We start from the raw sequence: 21,602 nt of genomic DNA on the forward strand, positions 1-21,602 counted from the left end.
ATATGACTACAGTTACTCGCAAAACTTCTTGATTCATGATATAGCATCAGGCTCGGTACGATTTACACCTTCAGGGACCGCTCTCTACGCCTTCAGGCCATGGGAGTGGTTGTGTGATCTCTTCATTAGTATCGACCCGTCTGCTATGTCAGACTGCCATCGTGCCATCCCCATTTCAATAGGTAATATTGAGTGAGGTGTCTAGTATCTGAAAAGAATACAGAGCTCGAGTACTTCGTTATGGAGGAATACTCAATACGGGAAGGGTTTCTTGGAATATCTATTGATTTGAGAGCATACATGTTTCATGAAAAAAGTTTCAAGAGCCATTTAATGCCAAAAATCCCATCTTGTGACATGAATTGTCCCTTGTAGGCCATATTGTCCCCCGTCACCCCAATATTTGCGAACGGTCGCATCTCTTGCGCAGCGAAAGAGTACTCATTTATATGGAGCTCCAATGCCATAACAAAGACAGGGCCCTAGACCCTATGCCGCGCGGAGTCAGGGGCTGACTGCAGGTCCGGCATAGGGTCTAGGCTTATGGGCAAAAACATACTCCTGTCTTGGTATTTCTGAGTCCTCTTCTGCCGTAACAACTCTAGTTCTAATTTTATCATTAGGTGTCCCGGGTACCCAGACCACTCGCAAAGAGACAGCAATTGTCTAGGCATGTTGTGAAGGTGCCCCGATTCCCACATAGCTTGGCGCTTTCCGCAAATGTAAAAAGTGGCAAAAAGTTGTAAAGGACGAGGGCCGTCAAACCATTCGAGAAGAAATACGGTATTTGTAATAATGATTTCACTAAATGGAATACTTAGGTAGTCATGGACTGCGCTACTCTCTGGCTTTCGTGCAACGTTTGTGTTAGAGCTTGAGTATACATAGGCAATATAGCTTCTCCCTAGAGCCGGGGTTCGTATAGGGCTCATATATTTGCTAGTGCAAAGAGATATAACTTGTACCCTTTAACAGTGGAGTAAACACAGCTAATGATTTATAGAAATTGATGGTTTGTTACGCCGCGTCATTTGATAGAGCAATCTAACGCTCTCAATTCTACATTATGAATTACAGCCCTCTAAGTCGGTACCAAATAAGTTGTAAAAAAAAGTCGTATCGCTTTCTTGTAAAGGCCATTCTGTAATATTATTTAGGGATGAGGTCCCAAACGCTGTAAAATGACAGCTCGTAAATTGCGAAAAAGTATCATTCACTCCTATCGTCGAGTGGGGTCCAACCTGGGGTTTACTGGGGCCCCAGTACGGGGTCCGGGTTAGGTTTTGGATCGGAACCTTCGACCCAACTTGGATCATGCGGAAGTCTAATTACCAGCGCCTCGAACTGGTGGCTGCTCTATCACTAGAAGTGAAAATAAGCAACTGGGTGGACGTGGCAAGTAGCAGCGACGGAGCCGTGCAGACTATTACGCTGAAAGTCAATTCCGCCCAGGTCAATCAATATTTTTCTAGGGACGCTGTTTTGCCTTTATGTTACTTGGCCTAGAAGATTGAAGAAGAATATTCTTTCTCTGATTCGTGCCAAAAGACCCCTGTTTTCACGTTACTCACGGAGCTGTCTGCCAAACCTGCGGTGTTGCAGTCATCAATGAGAAGGAGATAGTCTTAGCTGTAGTACATGGCAGAGCTCTTCACATGCCAGTAATACATAGTCTAAATCAGCCTTCGTGTGAATCGCCGAGACGCAGAAGCGGACTCGGGCTAGTAGCAACGGAGTGGCAGGATATCCGACAACAACCACGGAGATCCTTCGCCGAAGCATCTCACGTGAGAAGGCTGGCATCTTAGCCGGATTGAGTAGAAGGACAGGCACCACAGGGGAGTCCTCACTTCCATAAACTGAAAGCCCTAGCTGTTTGAGTCCCCGGCGAAGATATCTGGAGTTAAATAGCAACTGTGCCAACCTGGTGCCACCTTCACCTGGCCCTTCACCACGTCGGGTGATGATTTTAATTGAGGAAATAATTTGTGCCAATACAGCTGGAGCTGGAGCCTCGCTGTAGATGAACCCGGGGTCGGTTGCTCGTAATTTGCAGATCACTGCGTGTTCGCTCGCGATGTATCCCCCTATCGCGCCAAACGACTTGGTGAAAGTGCCCATCAAGACATCAACTTCCGCCGTATCCACACCAAAGTAATCGCAAACGCCTTTCCCGTTCGAGCCAATTGCACCTATTGAATGGGCTTCATCGATAAAAAGATAGAATTTGTAGCGCTTTTTGAGGGCAACGAGCCCGGGCAAGTTGCACAATGATCCTTCCATGGAATAAAGCCCTTCAACGACCACCAGCACCTTTCTCCACTTTGGAAAAGACTTTGCGGCATTTCTAAGCTCTCTTTCCAAGTCCGCAAGGTTATTGTGTTTGAAAGTGTGGATTGCGGCGCCAGAGGCACGTACTCCAAACCGGATTGATGAATGATTGAGTTCGTCCGAAAGAACAAGGCATCCTTTGCCAACAAGTACGGTGAAAACACTTGAATTGGTACCAAATCCCATAGAAGAGACTATGGCGGCTTGTTTGCCCACGTACAAGGCCACTAGCTTCTCCGCTTCAGTGTGAAGGCTATGTGTTCCTACTTCGGCACGGGTGCTCGCAGAACTGATGCCGCAAGTTCTTATCGACTTGTCCACAAACGCTGCACATGGGCCTTGGGAGTCCGCAAATCCGAGGTAGTTATATGAACTCAAATTCAGAGTTTTGACGGGTGTACCCTCGGCCTGGTTGACAAGTGCAATATGCCGTCCGGGGACGCCTGTAGTCACACGCTCGAAACAATCGTCCATTCGCGAATGGAGTCGACGTAGGTAAAAGTTGTCGAAACCAGAGTTGAGAGCTGCGTATCCATTCTGAGCTTTGAGATACTGATACCTCCTGGGACGGAGAAGTTTTCCAAAAAAGTCCCGAATGAGACCCGCGAAGATCAAGATGCCGAAGCTGATGTATGTAGAAAAGCGAAAATACAGTGGAACTCGGCCAGGACACTCAGTATATTGAGGTTGAGCCGATGGTTGACCTTGCCTGACAGTTTTTTCTGCCTCTTTGTGTGTCTTGTTGTCGAACAGGCCGAGTGCAATAAACCGCACATAAATCAAGATGCGCGAACACTCGATGATTGTTACAATCACAAGATATATAGACACAGACATTTTTCCTGCGATTTTAAGGATTCGTGTTATAGATTATGAAGTGCACGGATCAATTCTAGCCAAGACAAGTCTTTCTCTTCCTACCCCCAATATACATCTACGGCGAGAAACGCCGATACCTAATATTGGAGACCACTTAAATGCTACATTCGCCCGCTGAAAGGTGATACCCACAATAAATTACCGTCAGAGGAATTACCAGACCTATGACTCAAATTGAGGTTGTGCGTCCGATCGGCCAAACCCCTTACTTCGCAGGTTTTCACTTAGCAAAAATAAATGTACCGTCCCCGTATTTGGCATTATTGCAGTACATACATTCGAACGCACCGGGAATTAGCCTATCAGTGGAAAGCAGGGTATTTGGTTACTAGATTAGCTATAATGGCCTATATCGAAAAATTGTGGTAGCAGCCTAATAAGCACCAAAGAAGGCGGAAGCGGCAGAAGATCATAGTTTAGGCGCAGATAGGGTATGAAAATAGGAAAACCCACCAAAGAGTAGCTAAGGGATCAAGCCAAAACTGCAGCAGACCTTTTCCGAAACTCTTTCAGTGGTAAATGATCGATCGCCAAAATGGAAACCTGCAGCACGCGCAGGACCTGTCACATTGAACGCTACTATCTTTCAGGTTGCTCCACTATGTCCTCAGTAGAGCGGCTATGGGGATACTCGGAGTGGAGGGAGGGGACCAGTGTTGGAACGAATAAGAAAGCATTGGGCTCGATGGGCTTTAGACCAGACCCCAGGAGGGTTGGTAAATCACGGCGAGATAGCATTTCAAATATTCGTCTAGACTTAGCCAACGGCCTCCTGTAGCAAATGGCTAGTCTCAAGAAGGTAGACCGGTGTGCCAGAAAAAATTTGCACTGATCACTCAAATCACCGAATAAATCTTTGGAACGCATAAACATCATCTTACGGTTTGCAATGAAAGAAAATATCAATTCGTTTTCACTACGCGAGCTACCGACTCTATACCTCACATTTTATGGTTCTCTGGCCGAAAGAGTCTTCAGCCTCACAAAACAGTTATCCGGAACACGCACAATCCCTTCCACGGCCTGATACCCCGACAAGCTCTCTGGACATTGCTGAAACTCGTAGCTCCACACTATCATGGCCACAAATAATCGTATCTGCAGATAGGCAAGCCGACGACCCCAGCATCCCCGAACACCCGCGCCAAAAGCCAGACAATAACAGGCAGTAGGATTGAATACGTGCCCTTCGGCGTGGTTTTCGGACATAGTGAGCCACCGCTCAGGGGCAAAAATATGGGCAGTATCTTCGTCGATGGTCCCGTAGGACTCCCACCTTTTGGCAGGCTGTGACGAATGGCTGTTGTGGGTGTTTGTATCGTACAGTGGATACATGACACCGGCGCCCTGATTTAGTGTGAGGACAATCGTACCCTTTGGAATGACCCGACCGAGGACTGGTGTGTCATGGACTGTACTACGACCTACCTCGACGATCGGCTGAAGGCGTAGAATCTCTTCAATTGTTGCATCGAGGTAAGGCACACGAGCGCTTTGAATTTCTGATGCAGTTGGGACACGACCCTGTTTCATGGCCGACGGAAAGCTTGCTTTCAGGGCTTCCCTAAGCCTAGACTGCGCGATTTGGTTATCGGCTATCTGTTTAACAGCCCAAGATAGAGTTGTTCTGGTTGTGTGATTTCCAAATAGAATAAACCCAAATATCTGCGGTCACGTCAGTATGAAAATGACGAAGACTAATGAAAGGTAAATAGAGTCACTTACTTCATCTCTTACAGCGCTCGAGTGAAATCGGGGTGGTCGATCTTCCTCCTCTGAAAGAGCCTTTTCTCGAAACACGATATGGTCCGTACCAACGCGAGGAACTGCGCCTTGTTCGCCCAGGTGTTGTATGGATGCATCGATTGATTGATGAATGAAAGCATGTATGTTTCGAAATCTGCGGATCAAAATGGGATTCCTTCTCATGAACCAGCCGACCAAACTTGGAAAAAGCGTGGAGGTAGTCCAGTCGACAGACCGCTGGATCTTTGAGAACGACTCGGTCAACACATCAACATCCACGAGCGGGAATGTGAAGACATTTCCGTTTTTCTTGTTGCCATCGTCGCTATGACATTTGTCGGATGAACGAAAGTGTGCAGATTTCTCGACTTGGATCTGAGTACCACTTGGGGCACTGGTGCCAAATGTCATGGCAAGCATGGCATCCAGTGTACAGATTTCGATGTCTCTAAAAGCCGAAAATGCGCGGCCATCAGCGAGCTTCTCCTTGGCTGCCCACAATTTGATCAGGTTAAGGTTTGCTGCATATATTGCTGGCGCTGCAACCTGATCCAGATATTGGTCTGTCATCATCGTCTGTATAAGCTTTCGTTGGGTCCTCCACCTAGGACCACTGGGAAAGATGCTGTGGTGATTCGGTATCACCCAAGACAAAAATATGCCGACCATTGGAGTACGATCGAAATCTCGACTGCGGTACAGCATAATATCGAGAGCCTCTCTTGCATCGTCAAGGAGAACAATTGGCGGTGTTAGGGGCCCGGGAAATATCTGGACCATACGAGCTCGTAAGGATCTTGCGCGTTCATTAAAAGAGACTCTTAGCTCGGGCTTTCGAGAAAGCCCTGACAACACGACTGGAACGTCACCAAGCAGTGATCTGGCTGATTTTGCCTTGTACGGGATGCCGGATATAGGCTTTGGTAACGCAAAGAGGTAGAACTGGTAGACGCCCACGAGAAAGAAAAAGCCCAAGCCTACCCTAAACCACGTCACGTAGCAATTCAGGCTCAGGTAGAGGCCTGGCTCTCCTGTAGTGCACGTCATGGATGGGGTACTCTGGTCTCCAGAAAGGCCTGCTGAAAAGAATCTGTGTTTGGACTTGAACCAGATGAAGATTATGGTTGATAACTATTCTCTCCGTCGTTGGAGTTTGGTCATTAAATAATTTGATCGAAAAAATATCTCACGGTCCCCAGTATTTCTTCTGAAGGAGATAAACCATCCATTACGTTACGTTGAATGGTAAGTAATCTTTCAGTGATGCAGATTAATATTCTTTTTTTTTATAAAGAAAAGAGAAAAGAAACAGAAAAATAAAAAAAAACCTTGTAATTGATATCTTGCACTTGGAAAAAAAATTACCTGAAGGAAAGGCTATATGCATTGTGAATTGGCTAAAATAGTCCTCTTCTCAACACGCATGGGCCTTCTCTGTGTATGGGGCTGTTCTGCTTGCAGCGAAAAACTGTAAATAGTATTGTAGCGTTCACCGACGGTGTGCAGCGATTATTCGTAACTACCTACACCATGCGATAAAATTTGCCTGGCGGTGGGTCATGCATGATATAGGCTAGAGTCGGTCGTCACTCGCTTTACTTCCCTGTTCAGCCCTTACCTATCATGGTCAGGTGTGCTCCTAATAGCATGAATACCGCACACCAAGTTGGGCTTTTCTGAGCGAAAAAATCCAGAAACTCAAGTAGTTGGAAAGATGACAAACCTTAAGAAGGCAATATTCGGAGATCGAAGTGGGTCTCGATCTCAGATGTATTGAACGTGTCCGAAACCTAAAATCAGTTGCTCCAATTACCAATCATGTTTCCCACTTACGCAATCCATGCAATCCTGGTTCTTTAAGAATGCTAGAATGCACTCCCAGACCGCCACTCAACGAGCGGACTTCTCCTATGGCGATCCATACCTCATCTTGATTAGCGACTGTATTTGTCTTGGCATCATCATTGAGTAAGAGCAAGATATAAAAAAGTACTCTTTCTTTCTCACATTAGTATCGAAAGTCTAGCGTTGAATCGTTCGGCCGTCCGCAATATGGAAAAGGTTGTCGGCCCATCAAAGGTTCCGGCTACTTATGCATGCCCTGGGAGTCAGGCGTCAAGTCGGACAATCAGCAGACAGACCGGTATGAAGAAATTCCATTCAAGTTAGCCTGGTTGATTTTTAAAGTGCCAAATTGTGCATCCACAGAAGCCACAATGCCATGGAGTAACGCTAACATGAATCGTCAGCACAGGCAGTGATATTCTGTTTTTTATCGGGCATGGCTTTCCTGCTGTGGATGATACAGGAAACAAACATGCCGTTTCATTTACCATACTATGACCCGTCTACGGGGAAATATAGCCAAGGCTTTAAAGATCTATATTGCGTTGCTGCATTCACCATTGTACTAACAGCGATGTGGGCTATCTCGGTTTCCTGGATATTGGAGCCGATGGCCTTGCGAATGGGACTGTCCAAAGGAAATGCTAGGAGATTCGCAGAACAAACCTGGACGGGCATCTACTACTCATCGATGTGGACTTTGGGAATGGTCAGTCATTAATACTGTGGCATCCTTTTCGCTTAATCCTCTTATCTCACCAGCTGTTAGAGCGTTTGGATGCAATCGAACTACTGGATGAACTTGCGAGAGCTCTGGACCACATTTCCAACCAAGGAGCTTGGAGGAAATTTGAAGCTCTACCTTCTGATCAGTCTTGCATTTTGGTTTAATCAGATTATCGTGGTCAATGTGGAGAAAAGGCGTTACGATTATGCCCTGTACATGGCACACCACATTGTCACCGCAACTGTTATGTGGTCTGCATATGTCTACAGCGCCCATGAGCTCTCTCATTTGGTCTCGAATCTGATGGAAGCCGCAGATGTCTTCCTATGTGTACGTCGACTCCCGAAACAAAACCCATCAAACCTGACTCTTGCAGATCGCAAAAGTTCTTCGCTACGTGGATTGGCGAACCAGCGGAAATGTGGCACTGGGCACATTTGCTGCGGTGTGGTTTGTGTCTCGGCACATCATCTATGTGCGTTTATGTTGGATCTTATTTCATGACATCCCGAGCACAAAGCCATATGGGTGCTATTCGGGATTCGACAGAAAACCCAGCCATACGGTTATACCGGAGGTCTCCTGGGGTAGTCTTGGACGCCCTTTCATAGACGCAAGCAGTTTGGTCTGTATAACCCCCTTTGTCAAATGGGCATTTCTCTCTACATTGCTGGCATTCCAAGCTATGTCAATCATTTGGTTTCAAATGATTGTCAAAACCATTATGAGAGCTTTGAGCAAAGGATACAGCGATGACATAAGAAGTGATGATGAGGGTGAGACCGACGAGGCTGAGGGGAAGAAATGAGGAACAAGCGTCTGAATGGTTGATTTATCTAACATACAAGAGCTACGGTGTATCGTACGTTCGCCTTGTCGAGAATCGCGCAAAATACAACCGCGTGCATCACTAGTGGCGCGTAATGCAATTACGAGATACACCAGAAAAATTAACTAAAACCCGCTGTTCACCTAAGATTTCCGTACCGTATGGTAGTAGCACAGTCAAAACAAAAAAAAAGTAGAATTGTAGCGCCAATGCGCCAGGTTTGTCCGCTCCAGATGAATAACGCAACGAATAGGCAGTTACTGAAAATCTTGGCAATCCTATTTTACGGGGCACGATTGTTCATGTCGATCTCAACAACATGGCTGACGCAGATCGACCGAGAATTCCCGAGAAGATAGATAGCTTTTGAATAAAGGCGAAAACATCAATCGGTAATTGAGGAGCAGTGCTGCTCGTTGGTTCGGTATCGAGTACCTCATATGCGCCCTTGAGGTCGTGTGTTGTATCACATTCAACCACTAGTCGTGCAGATAAGCGTCATCAATCCCACTTATTCGCCTCCATACATCCCGCTGACCAAGCCATAATAAAAATCAAGTAGAGCAGACAGCTTATTCTGCACGGGGTAACTTGATTACTGAGGGGCTGCGGGTGAATACGATTCAGCTCTGGCCCTAGTCATCCACAGGAGTTTTTGTCGGTGTGACATGGCCCCCTAGACTTTCTATCAGTGGGCTAGACTCAGTACAGATATCTATTTGCGAGTTGCGGTGAGAAGAAATGTCGTCAAATCCTTTATCGTATATTCATATTGTGGATCGAGGCATGCCAAAGCGACACATCAGATTTTGCGCGAGCAATTTCAACGAGGCTATGCCAACAACGGGTTTGGTAATTTAATCATTAAATATTCATTCGCTGTGTTTCGGGGCGGCTAAGACAAAGGATCCTGCTTGGGCCCATTACATCAAAATCAGATATACAGCCCTAACCGTTCTCTTCCAAAAGGACCCTAATGTTGTGGCCAGGTATCGCAACCTCCCTGCCTTGCCTACTTTCTGTAACCGAACACATTTGCCCTCAGTTTTCCGCACGAAAATGTCAAGCATCGGCAAAAAGTCCCTGTTGACGCTATGCAATATTTTGAGTCTGGGGTCGCTGGCCATGTTTGCTTGCGGCTTCTTTGGTGCCAAGCCATACCTCACCGATCTTAAGGAATCTGGTATGTACCAGTTGGATATTCCTAATTCGCCGACGTCGGTACCTTTTGACAAAATTGTGTTTATGGTTGTCGATGCACTCCGGAGGTAAGTTTATCTCTTGCTCTTCGTCAAATATTTAGCCAACCGATGGCAGCGATTTCGTTTACTCGGAGAACTCGGGGTTCTCCTTTACGCGTAGGTAGGTGGCAAATTGGTCTTGAAAACAAGAAACCTTCAAATTTGAAGATGTTAATACATCTCTCTAAAGTCTTGTTCAATCTGGTGAGGCTTTGCCGTTTACAATGGAAGCGACCAGTCCCACTTTCACAAGGCTGTGTATCCAGTCCATGACAGTCGGTGCCAGCCCTGCATTCTCAGAGGTCTTCTCAAACACCCAAAGGCTGGTGAAAGGAGAATCAGATCGTATCGTCGAGAGTTGGCTTGGCCACCTCAAGGCGACAGGTCGTGGAAAAATGACGTTTTCTGGTGAGGAAAACTGGCTGAATCTCTTTCCCAAAATGTTTGATCGGAGTGAAGGCTACGGGAGTCATTTCCTTCCTGTGTGTAATTGGTAACCTACTTCCAGCAGATTATCAGCTTAAACTAACTTCTTTTGTCGTTAGGATTTTACTTCTATAGATCCTGCAGTTGCTATGTTCATTGATAAAGAGCTAAAAAACGATGACTGGAGTGGACTAGTTGTACACTTTCCGGGAATTGACCACCTTGCACACATGGGCGGCGCGTACAGTCCATACATGCAAGCTAAGCAGCGAGAGATGGATGATGTAGTAAACAATGTTTATCGATCAATTCAGAAGGAGCCTCATCTCAACAAAACATTGCTGGTACTCCTAGGTGATCATGGAATGAATGACCTGGGAGAGCACGGAGGGGACTCTGTTGAGGAGCTATCGACGGCATTGCTATTTATATCTCCACAGTTACAGGTTCTGCCTTCAGTTTATGACAGACTTGCTGAAGAAAGGAAGATCGGCAATCGCTACCAATATTTCAACTCGATGGGTCAACTGGACATCGTCCCTACTATCTCTGGGCTTCTGGGTCTTCCGGTACCACGCGACAATCTTGGCAGCTTTATACCCGACTTCCTTCCTTTATGGAAAACCCCTGAGGAGCGACGGTTGTTGATTTTACAAAATATAATTCAACTTAGCCATGGAGTTGCGAATCAGGATCATCAAGTGGAATGTGAAAACAGCACCCTGACTGTCGACTGCCTGTGGGAGCATATCGGCACATCACGTCGAGGTCACAACGTTGACGATGAATTATCACTTCTGTTCATGGTAATCGACAATCCTGACATGCATCTCGTGAGAAAGCAAAATAACTAAACAGTCGTAGGACTCGAAGACTGCCCAAAATCGAATTCACCAAGCAACGGTGCGGCAAATGAACAAGTTCCATCTCCTCGGTGGAATAACGATTTCACTTGGGGCCACTCTCCTTTCAATACTGGCCTGTCATCTATTCACGGGGGCCAATAGGTTTGCAACTGCTCTGGTACTTTTACTAAACATTGCCTACTGTTTATCGATGCTTTCGCGCCGAGGTGCTTCAAAAGAATCTGATTTTTGGAGCTTAGCTTCCTTAATATGGCTTGCTTATCTTATCATGAAATCTGGTCCGGGAAATAGTGTGAAAGCGTCAGCCATATCAGCTCTGAAGCCCCTTACGCTTCAAATCGTCTTTTATCTCTGGGGCCAATACGCTGAAGCACATTCTCTGAATGCTTCTTTGTGGGTTTCCACTGTCATCTTGACACTATGCACTGCCACTTACGTGGCAACGGCCGTCCAGCTCATCAACCACACTTGTCGGGTCTTTGATCACAGTCCTTCTAGCGCTCTCGCAGCAAAGTCAGCAGCGCTCATTCTATCTCTGGTAGCTTTCAGCTTTAAGCTAGCTTTTACTGCCGAACACACTCCCGCATTGATACCCTTGAATTTTGGAGAGTTACACATCAAGTTATGTGCCCTCGACCAAGCTTTAATGGCTCAGACGACCTTTGTGGGATGCTGTGGTGGAATTGTTTTCTTGGTCATTCATTCTCGTGTTAACAAACCAATTCGTGCCGACAGCAGTATGTTACAAACAGGCATAGAATACCATACTCCAGTGTCGTATGAAAGCTGACCGTGGTTTCTAGCTGTCATGTTGGCAATTTTGGAGCTACTCAACCTCTACTTGATTACCATGGCAAAGGTCTCAGACATTCCGATATTTCTTCTATCTCGAATACAGATCCATTTTTTGAGTATGGAGTGAATGGACACCCTTGACGTGGGAAAAAAATGGCTGACTAGCTTGCTAGAATCTATTCAGCCAATGACATCATTTGAAGCCAGTGCAACTGCCATAATACTCGGTGAATGCTCACTTTACGCCACTGGGCGCCATCGCGATCTTAAGACACTTGATTTCAGTAACGCCTGGAACGGGATGGTTGAGCACAACGATGTGGGTACTGCGATACAAGGGTTTGTCACCAATGTGGCAGGGCCTCTTTGGTGGACTTGCAACAGTATCTCCTTGGTTCGTGGTCATACACTACAAACATCGGGAGGGTGTGTTCGGATGTGGTTTTCAGCGGAAAGATTTATCTGTCAGTCTTTATTTATGTCGTTTGGTATACTCTCGGTGATGGGATCATGCATGGCAATGATCAAAGATCCGAGATTTCTGTGGTCGGTATCCGCGCCTCGCCTAGCCTCGACCTTGATCACATCTGCACCTTTTCACCTGGTGATAGTCATTGGCGGTACTGCTGTTATTTTGATTTGCGATCGACTACTTTTGTTCTAACTCTAGCAAGCTACGTAAGCCTTTGTCCACCAGGTTTTGACCATAGAAAAATGAGCCAGCATGAAAACTTGATGTTGACTCGGCGATAAATGAACATAAAGATATTTGAAGCAGAAAAAGTATCCAAGATGTATGTATGATGTTGGGGAAATATACACGAACATATGCGATTATTTCTCTTGTAGAAATACAATGCTCGATTCGTAGAGCGGCATTGTCTATCTATCTCAAAATAGAATTCAATAGTCGCGTTCTTAGATCGAAAGGGGCTGGCTGAACATTGCAAACCCCTGCATTCCGGTAGCAAGCTACGCTGACGGTCATTGGTTTACTATTAAGGTACGATCGATCCAGTTTATTTTGTTTCTGCGATTTTAATTTGGTTTCTCACCCATCCCTTCATTTAACAAATCACGAGAATCGAGTTGGTGACTAGAGAAGAACGTAAACTCTTGACACCAAGACATTTTCTCATCTTATAGCCACGTCTTTCATTACCAAGGAGCGGCATGGGTACTTGGCTCGCTCTACGGATGGGCCAGTCAATGTGTTCAGTGGCAGCTCATACTAGGTTCGGGCCCATCGTGGCCGATGAGTGTTATAACGGGCTTGATTTCACTTTACTCTTCGAAGAGGGTTTTATGTGCATCACCCCCGCTATCATCGGTATCGTGTGGATAGCTGGCCGTATCTGGTACCTTAGAACACAAAAGGTCATAGTGGCACGAGGATGGTTATATTGGACTAAGATGGTAGGTATGAATCTTCAAAAGAGGTACCATCAAACGAACTGACAGTGCAATCAAGGCTGTCTATGTTGCGCAATTGTTTATCCAAGTTGCCTGTTTGGTATTTTACGCTTCCAGTCCCCGCACCAGCCTCACTTTTCCCTCTGTCATCCTATCAATCTTGACCACGACTATCTTCATGTATGGCTCACACTGTGAACACCGGTTCGCTATCAGGCCTTCGACGATTCTAGCTCTGTACCCTGCTACCAAGATTTTATTCGATGCAGTCCACGTACGAACAGTGTACTCAATCGAGGGCCTACATCAAGTGGTAGTCACGAGTCTTGTGCTACTTGTGCCTAATGCTGCCTTATCAGTGTTGGAATCCTGGCCGAAGACCCGTTTCGCATATCAAGGAAATTTTGCTCACTGCCCAGAGCAGCTCGAAGGCCCATTGGGGCGGGCGCTTTTCAGTTGGCTCATTCAATTGTTCATCTGCGGGATGAAGAAAAATCTCACAGTGCAAGATTTGTTTCCAGTGGAGCCCAGCATGTGTCCTTCAATTGATAAGAATCATCTTGCGTCACTCTGGGCCCGAAGTAAGTCAATCTATTATTCTTCAGACAACAAGCCATTATTAAGCAGGCATATAGGCAAGGAAAAGAAGAAGCCCAACATACTGGTATATCTTATCATGAAGGCTTTCTGGTCGGAAATTGTATCCTGTGTTGCGCCTCGACTAGCATACATCGGTTTTGTGATTGCACAACCATACCTCATCCGTCGCGCAGTAACAATATTTGCCCGTTCTGATGAGAAGACCGCCCACGACCGCGGTGTTCTTCTCGTTGCAGCCTTCGCATTGGTGTACGGCGGGATGGGGGTTAGTTCACAATTGGGCCACTAATTCCGAACTTTGACTTACGATACTTCTGAATTAGATCTCGTTGGCCGTATCAAAACATAAAGCAGCGCGTCTCATCACTCTGATACGCGGTGGCTTAGTTGGCATGATATACGATAAAGCTATGCGTTTGCCCACCTCGAGTGGCCAAGATGAGGTTGTCACTGCAATTAGCACAGACATCGAACGAATGGCTTTAGGTCTGTACACATATTATGAGTGCTGGGCGGCTCCAATTGAATTAGGCCTGTTTTTTTGGTTCATTTACCGAGAGCTTTATGAAAGCAGCATAGCAGCGATGCTCCTTTCAGTTGGTTAGTCGATCCCCGTGGAATCGATATTGATCTGGTAACTTGAATAGCTGATGTGAAAACAGTGGCAATCGTTGGGGTAGTTTTACTGGCTCCCTATGCTGTCCGATCCCAAACTGCCTGGATCAATGCAATACAACGACGTATTGTGATCACGGTAGAGCTGGTCAGTGGAGCTAAAGGAGTCAAAATGTCTGGCATTGTTGGCCGGCTCCTTACAGTCTTAACATCCCTACGTCTCGACGAAATCTCGGCCTCCAAGAGGTACCGTTCCATTGTGACAGGCATTTTCACCTTCGGTATGCATTGTAAACTTCTGGTTTCGTAAATTGCTCATGGATTCCCCTAGCTAGCACGCATTCGATAGTCACTCCAACTGTGTCATTTGCCATCTACATGTTTGTCTCTCGGTCAAAACATGGAGCGATTGGAACTCTTGACAGCCCACGTGCCTTCACTTGCTTAGCGATACTCGAACTCATGGGTGAATCGCTTTTGTCCTTACTCCAGGCTATCTCTAATATATCATCTGCTGTCGGATGTATTGCTAATATCCAGGAGTTGTTGAACAAACCCGAGCGTGAAGACAGCCGGGTTCAAGAAGACCACAAAATGGCCATTCCTTCTCAACACCTACCTTCTTGCCTTCTTGCCAAAGATTTCTCTGCTGGATGGCAGAACCCCATTGTCAAAAACCTGACATTCGATATTCCCTTTAATTCCTTGACAATGCTCGTCGGCCCTGTTGGATGTGGGAAGTCTACCGTTTTACAGGCCATTCTTGGAGAGACATCATATAATGAGGGAACCATCGTCATCCACTCGCCAGATATTGCCTACTGTAGCCAGACGCCCTGGCTGGTCAATGGGACAATTCGGGACAATATACTTGGGGCAAACTCGTACTGCGAGGACTGGTATAAAATGGTCATCAAAGCATGTGCTCTTCAGGTGGATATTGCGGGCTTCATCAACAAAGATGACACTATCGTCGGTACGAAAGGAGTTGCTCTCAGCGGAGGGCAAAAGCAGCGTCTGGTTAGTGTTCTGTCTCAATCATTGATCCGTCAATTGGCTAAGTCGAGGAGGTTCTGGCACGTGCTGTCTACTCCAAACATAGTCTAGTTATTCTAGATGATGTGCTCAGCGGTTCAGATGCTATTACTGAGGAGCATATGTTTGAACAACTGCTGAGCCCTCGAGGTTTGCTTCGGAAATTCGGGACAACCGTGATCCTCGTGACAAGTTTAAGTTAGACTGAAATGCCCTAACGCAAGAAAAGTGCTAACTAAATTTTAGCTCATCGACTTCAAAATGCTGATCTAGTCATAAGTTTAGGAGCAGACGGATCACTTGCCTCTTTGAATCGTAACAGATCTCTACTTGACCGGGATACTGTAATCAAAGGTCATTCCGTGGATTCATTCAAAGCTTTAGAAGACAAAGCCCGGTCACAAATCACCATTGCAAGTCTTACTAACGATTCAAATTATTCCCTGCATGTGCCTGGTGAGACTTTCACATCGGAAGACTCGGGTGATCCGTGTTGGACGGGTGAGTTGGCGACGTACAACTACTACTTGACTGCAGCCCCCAGACTCGGTTGGCTACTGTTTGTTGCGGCCTTATCGGTTGGAATTACTTCCAAGATATTCATGTGTAAGCATCCTAACTCGCTTTGGAGGCCTCGCTAATTCAAAGCCGCCAACGTTAGCCACCTGGGTGAAGTGGTGGGCCCACGATAATGATATTGAGCCTAATCGCAACATTTCAATGCGAGTAGCTGTTGATTGCGTTCTTTCTGCGGTATACGCGATGATGTTTTTGGTTTCCCAATGGTATGCTCTGCTTCTGCATGAACGAAATCGTACTCACGCTATTCCTGTAGGATCATGATTCATGGCGTCACGGCGAAGACAATGATGACTTTGCACCAAAGACTGCTCAAAGCAGTTATTAGGTAGGCAACCAAGGAGTTAATAGCTACTAGTTCCTTGATCATGACTTCTATAGGGCCCCAATGTCCTTTTTTGCGGAAAATGATTCCGGAGCCACCATCAATCGGTAATCCAAGTGTCCAGATTTAGTTTTCTCGTCTCAATGTTGTTGACGCCCAATCGCAGGTTCAAAAACGATTTGGAATTGATCGACTTTGAGTTACCACTGGTCGTTTTTTTAACAATTGCCAGTAATTTCATCGATCCCCAAATACTCCTTCATTCTACATGCTAATATGTTCGCATCCTACATTCAGATTTCTTACAATGCATTGGTGGAATCATCGTGGTAATAATCAACGCACACTACATGGCAGCCGTAATCCCTGTGGCAGTCATAACCATTTGGGCTGTTGAGACCTTTTACCTTCGGACTTCTCGGCAACTTCGTGTTCTTGACATCGAAGCGAAGGCACCTATCCTAAAGCACACTATCGAAACAATTGACGGTCTTGCTACCGTACGCGCATTTTGTTGGCAGGACCAGCACCGAAAGGCGGCCAATGCCAGTCTCGAGCTATCACAGAGACCTTTCTACTTGCTCATGGTGGCGCAGATATGGCTTGGTCTCGCATTGGATTTTGTTATGACTGGTGTCGCTATGGTTCTAATGGGAATTGGCGTTGCCAAGCTTGGTCATGTTTCTGCCGGTGATATGGGCCTAGCACTTACTAGCACGATTAATATCGGAATTTGGATGAAAACCTTGATCAAGTTCTGGATGAATCTTGAAACATCACTCGGTGCTGTTACTCGCCTGAAGGAGTTCGATCAGAGGCTCAAGCCAGAGGATTTACCATGCGAGCGCTATATCATGCCAGTTGGCTGGCCATTGCAAGGCAATATTCAATTCAAGCACGTTACCGCTTCCTACGGGTATGTTCCTTATAAAAGAAGCATTTTCGAGACGGTGACGAAGCTGATGTGTTCTTTTTGCCTCAGGAATCCATTCAATCCTTTATTAAAGGGGGTTTCATTCAGTGCGCAGAGAGGGGAGAAGATTGCCATCTGTGGTCGTACAGGAAGGTATATATACCCGGACCTCTAGAAAACTCGCTGATCTCACATAGAAATTAACACTCTGTAGTGGAAAGAGTACACTTGTGTCAGCACTCTTCCACATGATTGAGCTTTTAGACGGCCAAATTATTATTGATGGAATCGACATATGTACCATCTCTCGACAAAGCTTGCGAACCTCTCTAAATGGACTACCACAAGACGCGTTCCTACTCAATGGGTGGACTGTCCGTGACAACATCGATTTCTTCGGCACTAGCTCTGACAAAGAAATGGTTGACGCTCTCGTGGCCGTAAACTTATGGCCGTCTATTGAGCATAAATATGGTTTGGACACTTTGGTGACCGACAGTACCTTCTCACATGGCCAGAGGCAGCTGCTTTGCTTTGCGCGAGCCCTCACTCGGCAAGGGAATATCCTTGTTGTGGACGAAGCAACGAGCAGGTGAGACGCATCGCGTAATCTGAACTATGAAGCCAAATGCTAAAATCCCATGGTATCAGTGTTGATGCAGACACTGAAAAGTTGATGCAGACACTAATTCGATCGCATTTTTTTAATCACACGATCTTGGCTGTTACACACCGTCCTTCCACCGTCCTGGATTTTGACCGTGTCCTTGTGCTCGAGGGTGGTCATATTGTCGAAAATGGACATCCGCAGGAGCTTTTGACGAGGGATAGCTGGTTTGCTGGCCTTTACAGAAGTTCGGAAACCTGATGGACAGTAGAATAGCGCTGAAAAATACCGTATACCTTGAATTGAATTACTCCTTCCTGGCTGCCTGCATGATGTTGATGTAGATAAGGCAAATTACTCCTCATTATGATTCAGGTTCGAATGATAAAAGGATATACACACCAGCCCTATAGTGGCCACTGAGTATGTCGCTTTAGATGCTACCGATGCAATAACCAATGATTATCAATTCCTACAACGCGATGAAGCCCTTCATGCGGGTGAGTCCCCGGTTTAAATCCTTTGGCGTACATGAGACGCCCTGACCCATTCCAAATTTCCTTCCGCTTCACTTTAATATGGCCCAGAGAAGTGGCTCAATGCATAAAAAAATGTGTTCCAGCGACGTTTCGATGCTTTTGGTTGTGAGATTTTCAGTAACCAAGTTGTCAATTCGCATGCTCAAGTACCCCAGGTTAAAATATTTCCGTCCTCCCCCTCTTACTGTCCCTTTTGTCAGAGATAAATAACGCTAGCATTGTCGATAAGATGACCTCATACTAAGGCTTCTCAGCTCACCATGGCATGCTGAATTTGCTGATTTTCATGTTATAACTTTTCTTTTTTTAGCTGGGTTAGTCGAGGTGAGACTTCCTCAGAACCCAGCTTAACCCGGGCCTAATACGGGCCCGACTCAGTACTGGGCCCGGGTCAGGATTTCTAGCCTAGTGCTGGGTCTGGGCCCCGAAATAGACCTTGACATTTCCTATGAGGCTAGCTAAAATCTAGTCCCATGGGCATTCCTACCGAGGTCTATTCCGTGGATCCACTCCCATAGGACCAAGTTTAGTCCCTTGGGAAATGTCAAGGCCTACCCTAACTTTGGTTATAAATAATGCAATTATGCTAAGCCCGTGACCACATAACTTGTGCAGTTTTTGGCTCTATATTTGGGTATTTGAGAATATGGTCATGCGGAAGTCTACAGATGACGGAGCAGTTCAATGATTAAAGTTACGCCAAAATTGGGTTGACTTGGGTCCAAGTTGGGGTTTACTAGGGCCTTAGGATTAGGTCCAGATTAGGTCCGGGTTAGAGAAGTTCGGCCCGGACCTAGGCTTGGTTGGATTCCGGGTCGAGACCTTCGACCTGAATTGAGTTTTGCGGAAGTTTAAATCGGACCAAGATACCATTTCTTTGATTGATATTTTGAAATTTTTTGGCTAAAATGTTTTGCAAATCTGTTCCGAGCCATGCGAAGCAATATCAAATTTACTAATGAAAAACACTTGATTTAGTCGGGTAAATTGGAAGAATTTCGGATATGATCTTTTTATGCATCATTACCAAGTATCATTGCGATTCAAATCTTGCCACCTTCTCATTATTAGTTACTCGGCTGAGCTACGAAAAATATTACCCGTCGGTGTCAATATGTGTTGGCAGACTAGGTCGGCCCTTTCGCTACGAAAGAAGCACTCGATGGTATAGATGAATAGTTCGGCCATTGTTCCATAGAAAAATTTTATACGATAGACATGGGTTGTGAAATGATGGAAGCAAGCAATAAAAGCATGCAAATACACTTCTTTACATAGGTCTATCATGGATCTTGACTCTATAATACATTTCAAACAGCACGAATGTAACCATGGAGCCAAAGACGACTCGGAATTGGATGATTGAAAAATCCACAATCCTTCAAACCACAATTACCAACTTGGCAGGCGAGCGGTCCACTTGTGCAGTAATTGGATGCGCTTGCCTTCCATGGTCAGCGGGCCCATCCCCCATGAATCGCCCAGCCACATTGTATTTTGGGAGTTGCGGGTAGTAGGTTTGAACTGCGGAAGCACATTTCCGTTGAGGTTTCCAGTACGAATAAAGTTTGCCCTGTAATTGGCTAACTTGTTCTCGACAGCATAGTTCTCGCTGTTCCAGGCAACATTGGAGTACAAAGCGTAAGCAATGTTGTTGAAAGTGTACCAGAGCTCGGAACCGTGGTATGCACCTTCATCACGGTTCTCGTCAGGTGTGTGGTTGAAGTAGTAAGTGTACACGTTGCTCTTGGCACCACCGGCAGCCCAGTCCACAGCCCAACGCTAGGTACCGACGTGGCTGAGGTCGCGATAGAATTCCTTGGCACTTTCCGAGGCCTGAGTGCTGTTTGCGCCGGGTTATAGGGTGAAGAACTGATCCGAGAGGTCGCCAAAGAGGTTGCTATACAGATCGTGGTAGTCAGATGCAGTGTATGAGAGGTCCGGGCTAGCACTAGGCTCGTCCTTGTTGTTTCCAGTAAGAATGGAGATATCGACATGAGAGTTGTTGCGCAAAGCCTCCGAGTAGTTGTCAGGGATGACATAGCCGTCGATATTGGGGCGCCACATGGGGGGTTCCATTAATTTAACGGAGAGGTTGGCCAATGGGGTTCATTCCCAGATAGTGTCGGAGAGCGAGTCATACTCAAGGAGAGCTTCCGTGGACACATTGCGCAACTGGGCAAGAGATGCCACATTCATTTCCTTGAGAAATTCGACTCCCTGCTTTTCGGCAGCAGCCTTAGCGCGACAGCTTGTGGCATCAGTCCGAGTCATAGTATCGTGTGTGCCCCGCGCACCACTCTCAGAGATAATGCGTGCGGCGAGACCCTTGGCTAGCGGGCTCCACATAACATCAAGGGCACTAGCCGAGCCAGCAGACTGCCCACCGACAGTAATTCGATCAGGATCATAACCAAAGAGCTGAATATTATTATTGACCCAGTGCAGAGCGGCCTGTTGATCCAGAATGCCGTAGTTTCCAGAGCTGTTCCGTCCCGATTCGGCGGATAATTCGGGATGAGCAAGATGTCCAAAAGGCCCCAACCGGTAGTTGATAGTCTCAACGATAATATTGTGCCAGACCGGTACCGTCGTATGTCTTGAAATCACTACATCCACCGGTGAATCGTCCACCATAACTCCAAAAAAGCACAGGCAGCTTCTTCGTGGACATGGAGGTTTGGTTCTTGTAAGCAAGGGTCCAGACGTTGAGGTACAGACAGTCCTCGCTGGCTACGGCCTTTCCACTGGAGAATATACCAGCATCGCTAATTGCTTGGGCACATTGTGGGGCCAAATTCGGTGGCGTTCAACTTGCACCATTTCGATGGACCAGAGACCTGCGTCCAGCGGTTTACGCCTGTGGGAGGCTCTGCATAGGGGATTCCCTTATAGACAAAGGCTTTATCACCTCCACGGAAAGGCGAAACACCACCGTAGATTAAGTCGTAGTGGGTGTCGATAACAGGGGGACTGAGCGCAGAGGCAAGGGACGAGCCGCAGGCTGCCGCACCGACGAGGGTGAAAAACGGCCTCATGGCAGCTTTGAAAGGGTATATGAGATTTGGAAACGAATGGAGAATGGTTTTAAATGAGAACGAGAGCTCGACAGATTGGCCATGTTGCTATTATATAGAAACATGCAGATTCTCCCAAGGGATGGTACGCAACCTCCAAGCAACGATCTACCGTATATTTTCCTCATCAGAGACAAGAGGTGATGATCACAGTCTGGGTTCCACCCATATCTTCACGGTCTGTTTGATTTTGAGATTTAAAATTAGGAGCGAG

The 21,602-nt window shown here is 46.3% G+C and overlaps 9 protein-coding genes across 9 annotated transcripts; 4 read left to right on the forward strand and 5 right to left on the reverse strand.

The window, feature by feature from the left end:
- Window positions 1–1,605: 1,605 nt before the first annotated feature.
- Window positions 1,606–3,168, reverse strand: N7508_008336 (uncharacterized protein; the record flags this gene model as incomplete). Its single annotated transcript, XM_058466400.1, has 1 exon — window positions 1,606–3,168. The coding sequence occupies one exon, from the start codon at window positions 3,166–3,168 to the stop codon at window positions 1,606–1,608; it is 1,563 nt and encodes a 520-aa protein (XP_058317728.1).
- Window positions 3,169–4,158: 990 nt separating this feature from the next.
- N7508_008337 (uncharacterized protein) lies at window positions 4,159–5,529 on the reverse strand (the record flags this gene model as incomplete). The annotated part of the gene is made up of 2 exons (XM_058466401.1): window positions 4,159–4,875; window positions 4,936–5,529. 2 exons carry the CDS (start codon window positions 5,527–5,529, stop codon window positions 4,159–4,161), a joined length of 1,311 nt encoding a protein of 436 aa, XP_058317729.1.
- Window positions 5,530–7,375: 1,846 nt separating this feature from the next.
- N7508_008338 (uncharacterized protein) lies at window positions 7,376–8,336 on the forward strand (the record flags this gene model as incomplete). The annotated part of the gene is made up of 3 exons (XM_058466402.1): window positions 7,376–7,510; window positions 7,571–7,858; window positions 7,905–8,336. The coding sequence occupies 3 exons, from the start codon at window positions 7,376–7,378 to the stop codon at window positions 8,334–8,336; spliced, it is 855 nt and encodes a 284-aa protein (XP_058317730.1).
- Window positions 8,337–9,416: 1,080 nt separating this feature from the next.
- On the forward strand, window positions 9,417–10,878 carry N7508_008339 (uncharacterized protein; the record flags this gene model as incomplete). Its single annotated transcript, XM_058466403.1, has 4 exons — window positions 9,417–9,625; window positions 9,675–9,719; window positions 9,789–10,080; window positions 10,144–10,878. 4 exons carry the CDS (start codon window positions 9,417–9,419, stop codon window positions 10,876–10,878), a joined length of 1,281 nt encoding a protein of 426 aa, XP_058317731.1.
- Window positions 10,879–11,536: 658 nt separating this feature from the next.
- On the forward strand, window positions 11,537–11,812 carry N7508_008340 (uncharacterized protein; the record flags this gene model as incomplete). The annotated part of the gene is made up of 2 exons (XM_058466404.1): window positions 11,537–11,627; window positions 11,694–11,812. The coding sequence occupies 2 exons, from the start codon at window positions 11,537–11,539 to the stop codon at window positions 11,810–11,812; spliced, it is 210 nt and encodes a 69-aa protein (XP_058317732.1).
- Window positions 11,813–13,774: 1,962 nt separating this feature from the next.
- On the forward strand, window positions 13,775–18,033 carry N7508_008341 (uncharacterized protein; the record flags this gene model as incomplete). Its single annotated transcript, XM_058466405.1, has 13 exons — window positions 13,775–13,963; window positions 14,022–14,298; window positions 14,361–14,594; window positions 14,645–15,289; window positions 15,421–15,546; window positions 15,595–15,954; window positions 16,010–16,133; window positions 16,184–16,255; window positions 16,309–16,359; window positions 16,419–16,483; window positions 16,550–17,168; window positions 17,380–17,757; window positions 17,817–18,033. The coding sequence occupies 13 exons, from the start codon at window positions 13,775–13,777 to the stop codon at window positions 18,031–18,033; spliced, it is 3,357 nt and encodes a 1,118-aa protein (XP_058317733.1).
- Window positions 18,034–19,703: 1,670 nt separating this feature from the next.
- On the reverse strand, window positions 19,704–20,378 carry N7508_008342 (Carboxylesterase type B; the record flags this gene model as incomplete). Its single annotated transcript, XM_058466406.1, is given in 3 exon segments — window positions 19,704–20,093; window positions 20,106–20,154; window positions 20,185–20,378. 3 exon segments carry the CDS (start codon window positions 20,376–20,378, stop codon window positions 19,704–19,706), a joined length of 633 nt encoding a protein of 210 aa, XP_058317734.1.
- Window positions 20,379–20,420: 42 nt separating this feature from the next.
- On the reverse strand, window positions 20,421–20,948 carry N7508_008343 (Carboxylesterase type B; the record flags this gene model as incomplete). The annotated part of the gene is made up of 1 exon (XM_058466407.1): window positions 20,421–20,948. The coding sequence occupies one exon, from the start codon at window positions 20,946–20,948 to the stop codon at window positions 20,421–20,423; it is 528 nt and encodes a 175-aa protein (XP_058317735.1).
- Window positions 20,949–21,079: 131 nt separating this feature from the next.
- On the reverse strand, window positions 21,080–21,349 carry N7508_008344 (uncharacterized protein; the record flags this gene model as incomplete). Its single annotated transcript, XM_058466408.1, has 1 exon — window positions 21,080–21,349. One exon carries the CDS (start codon window positions 21,347–21,349, stop codon window positions 21,080–21,082), a length of 270 nt encoding a protein of 89 aa, XP_058317736.1.
- Between the last annotated feature and the right edge of the window lie 253 nt (window positions 21,350–21,602).

Source organism: Penicillium antarcticum, assembly GCF_028974205.1.
Source record: "Penicillium antarcticum strain IBT 31339 chromosome Unknown utg000008l_segment0_segment0, whole genome shotgun sequence".
Lineage (NCBI taxonomy): Eukaryota > Fungi > Ascomycota > Eurotiomycetes > Eurotiales > Aspergillaceae > Penicillium > Penicillium antarcticum.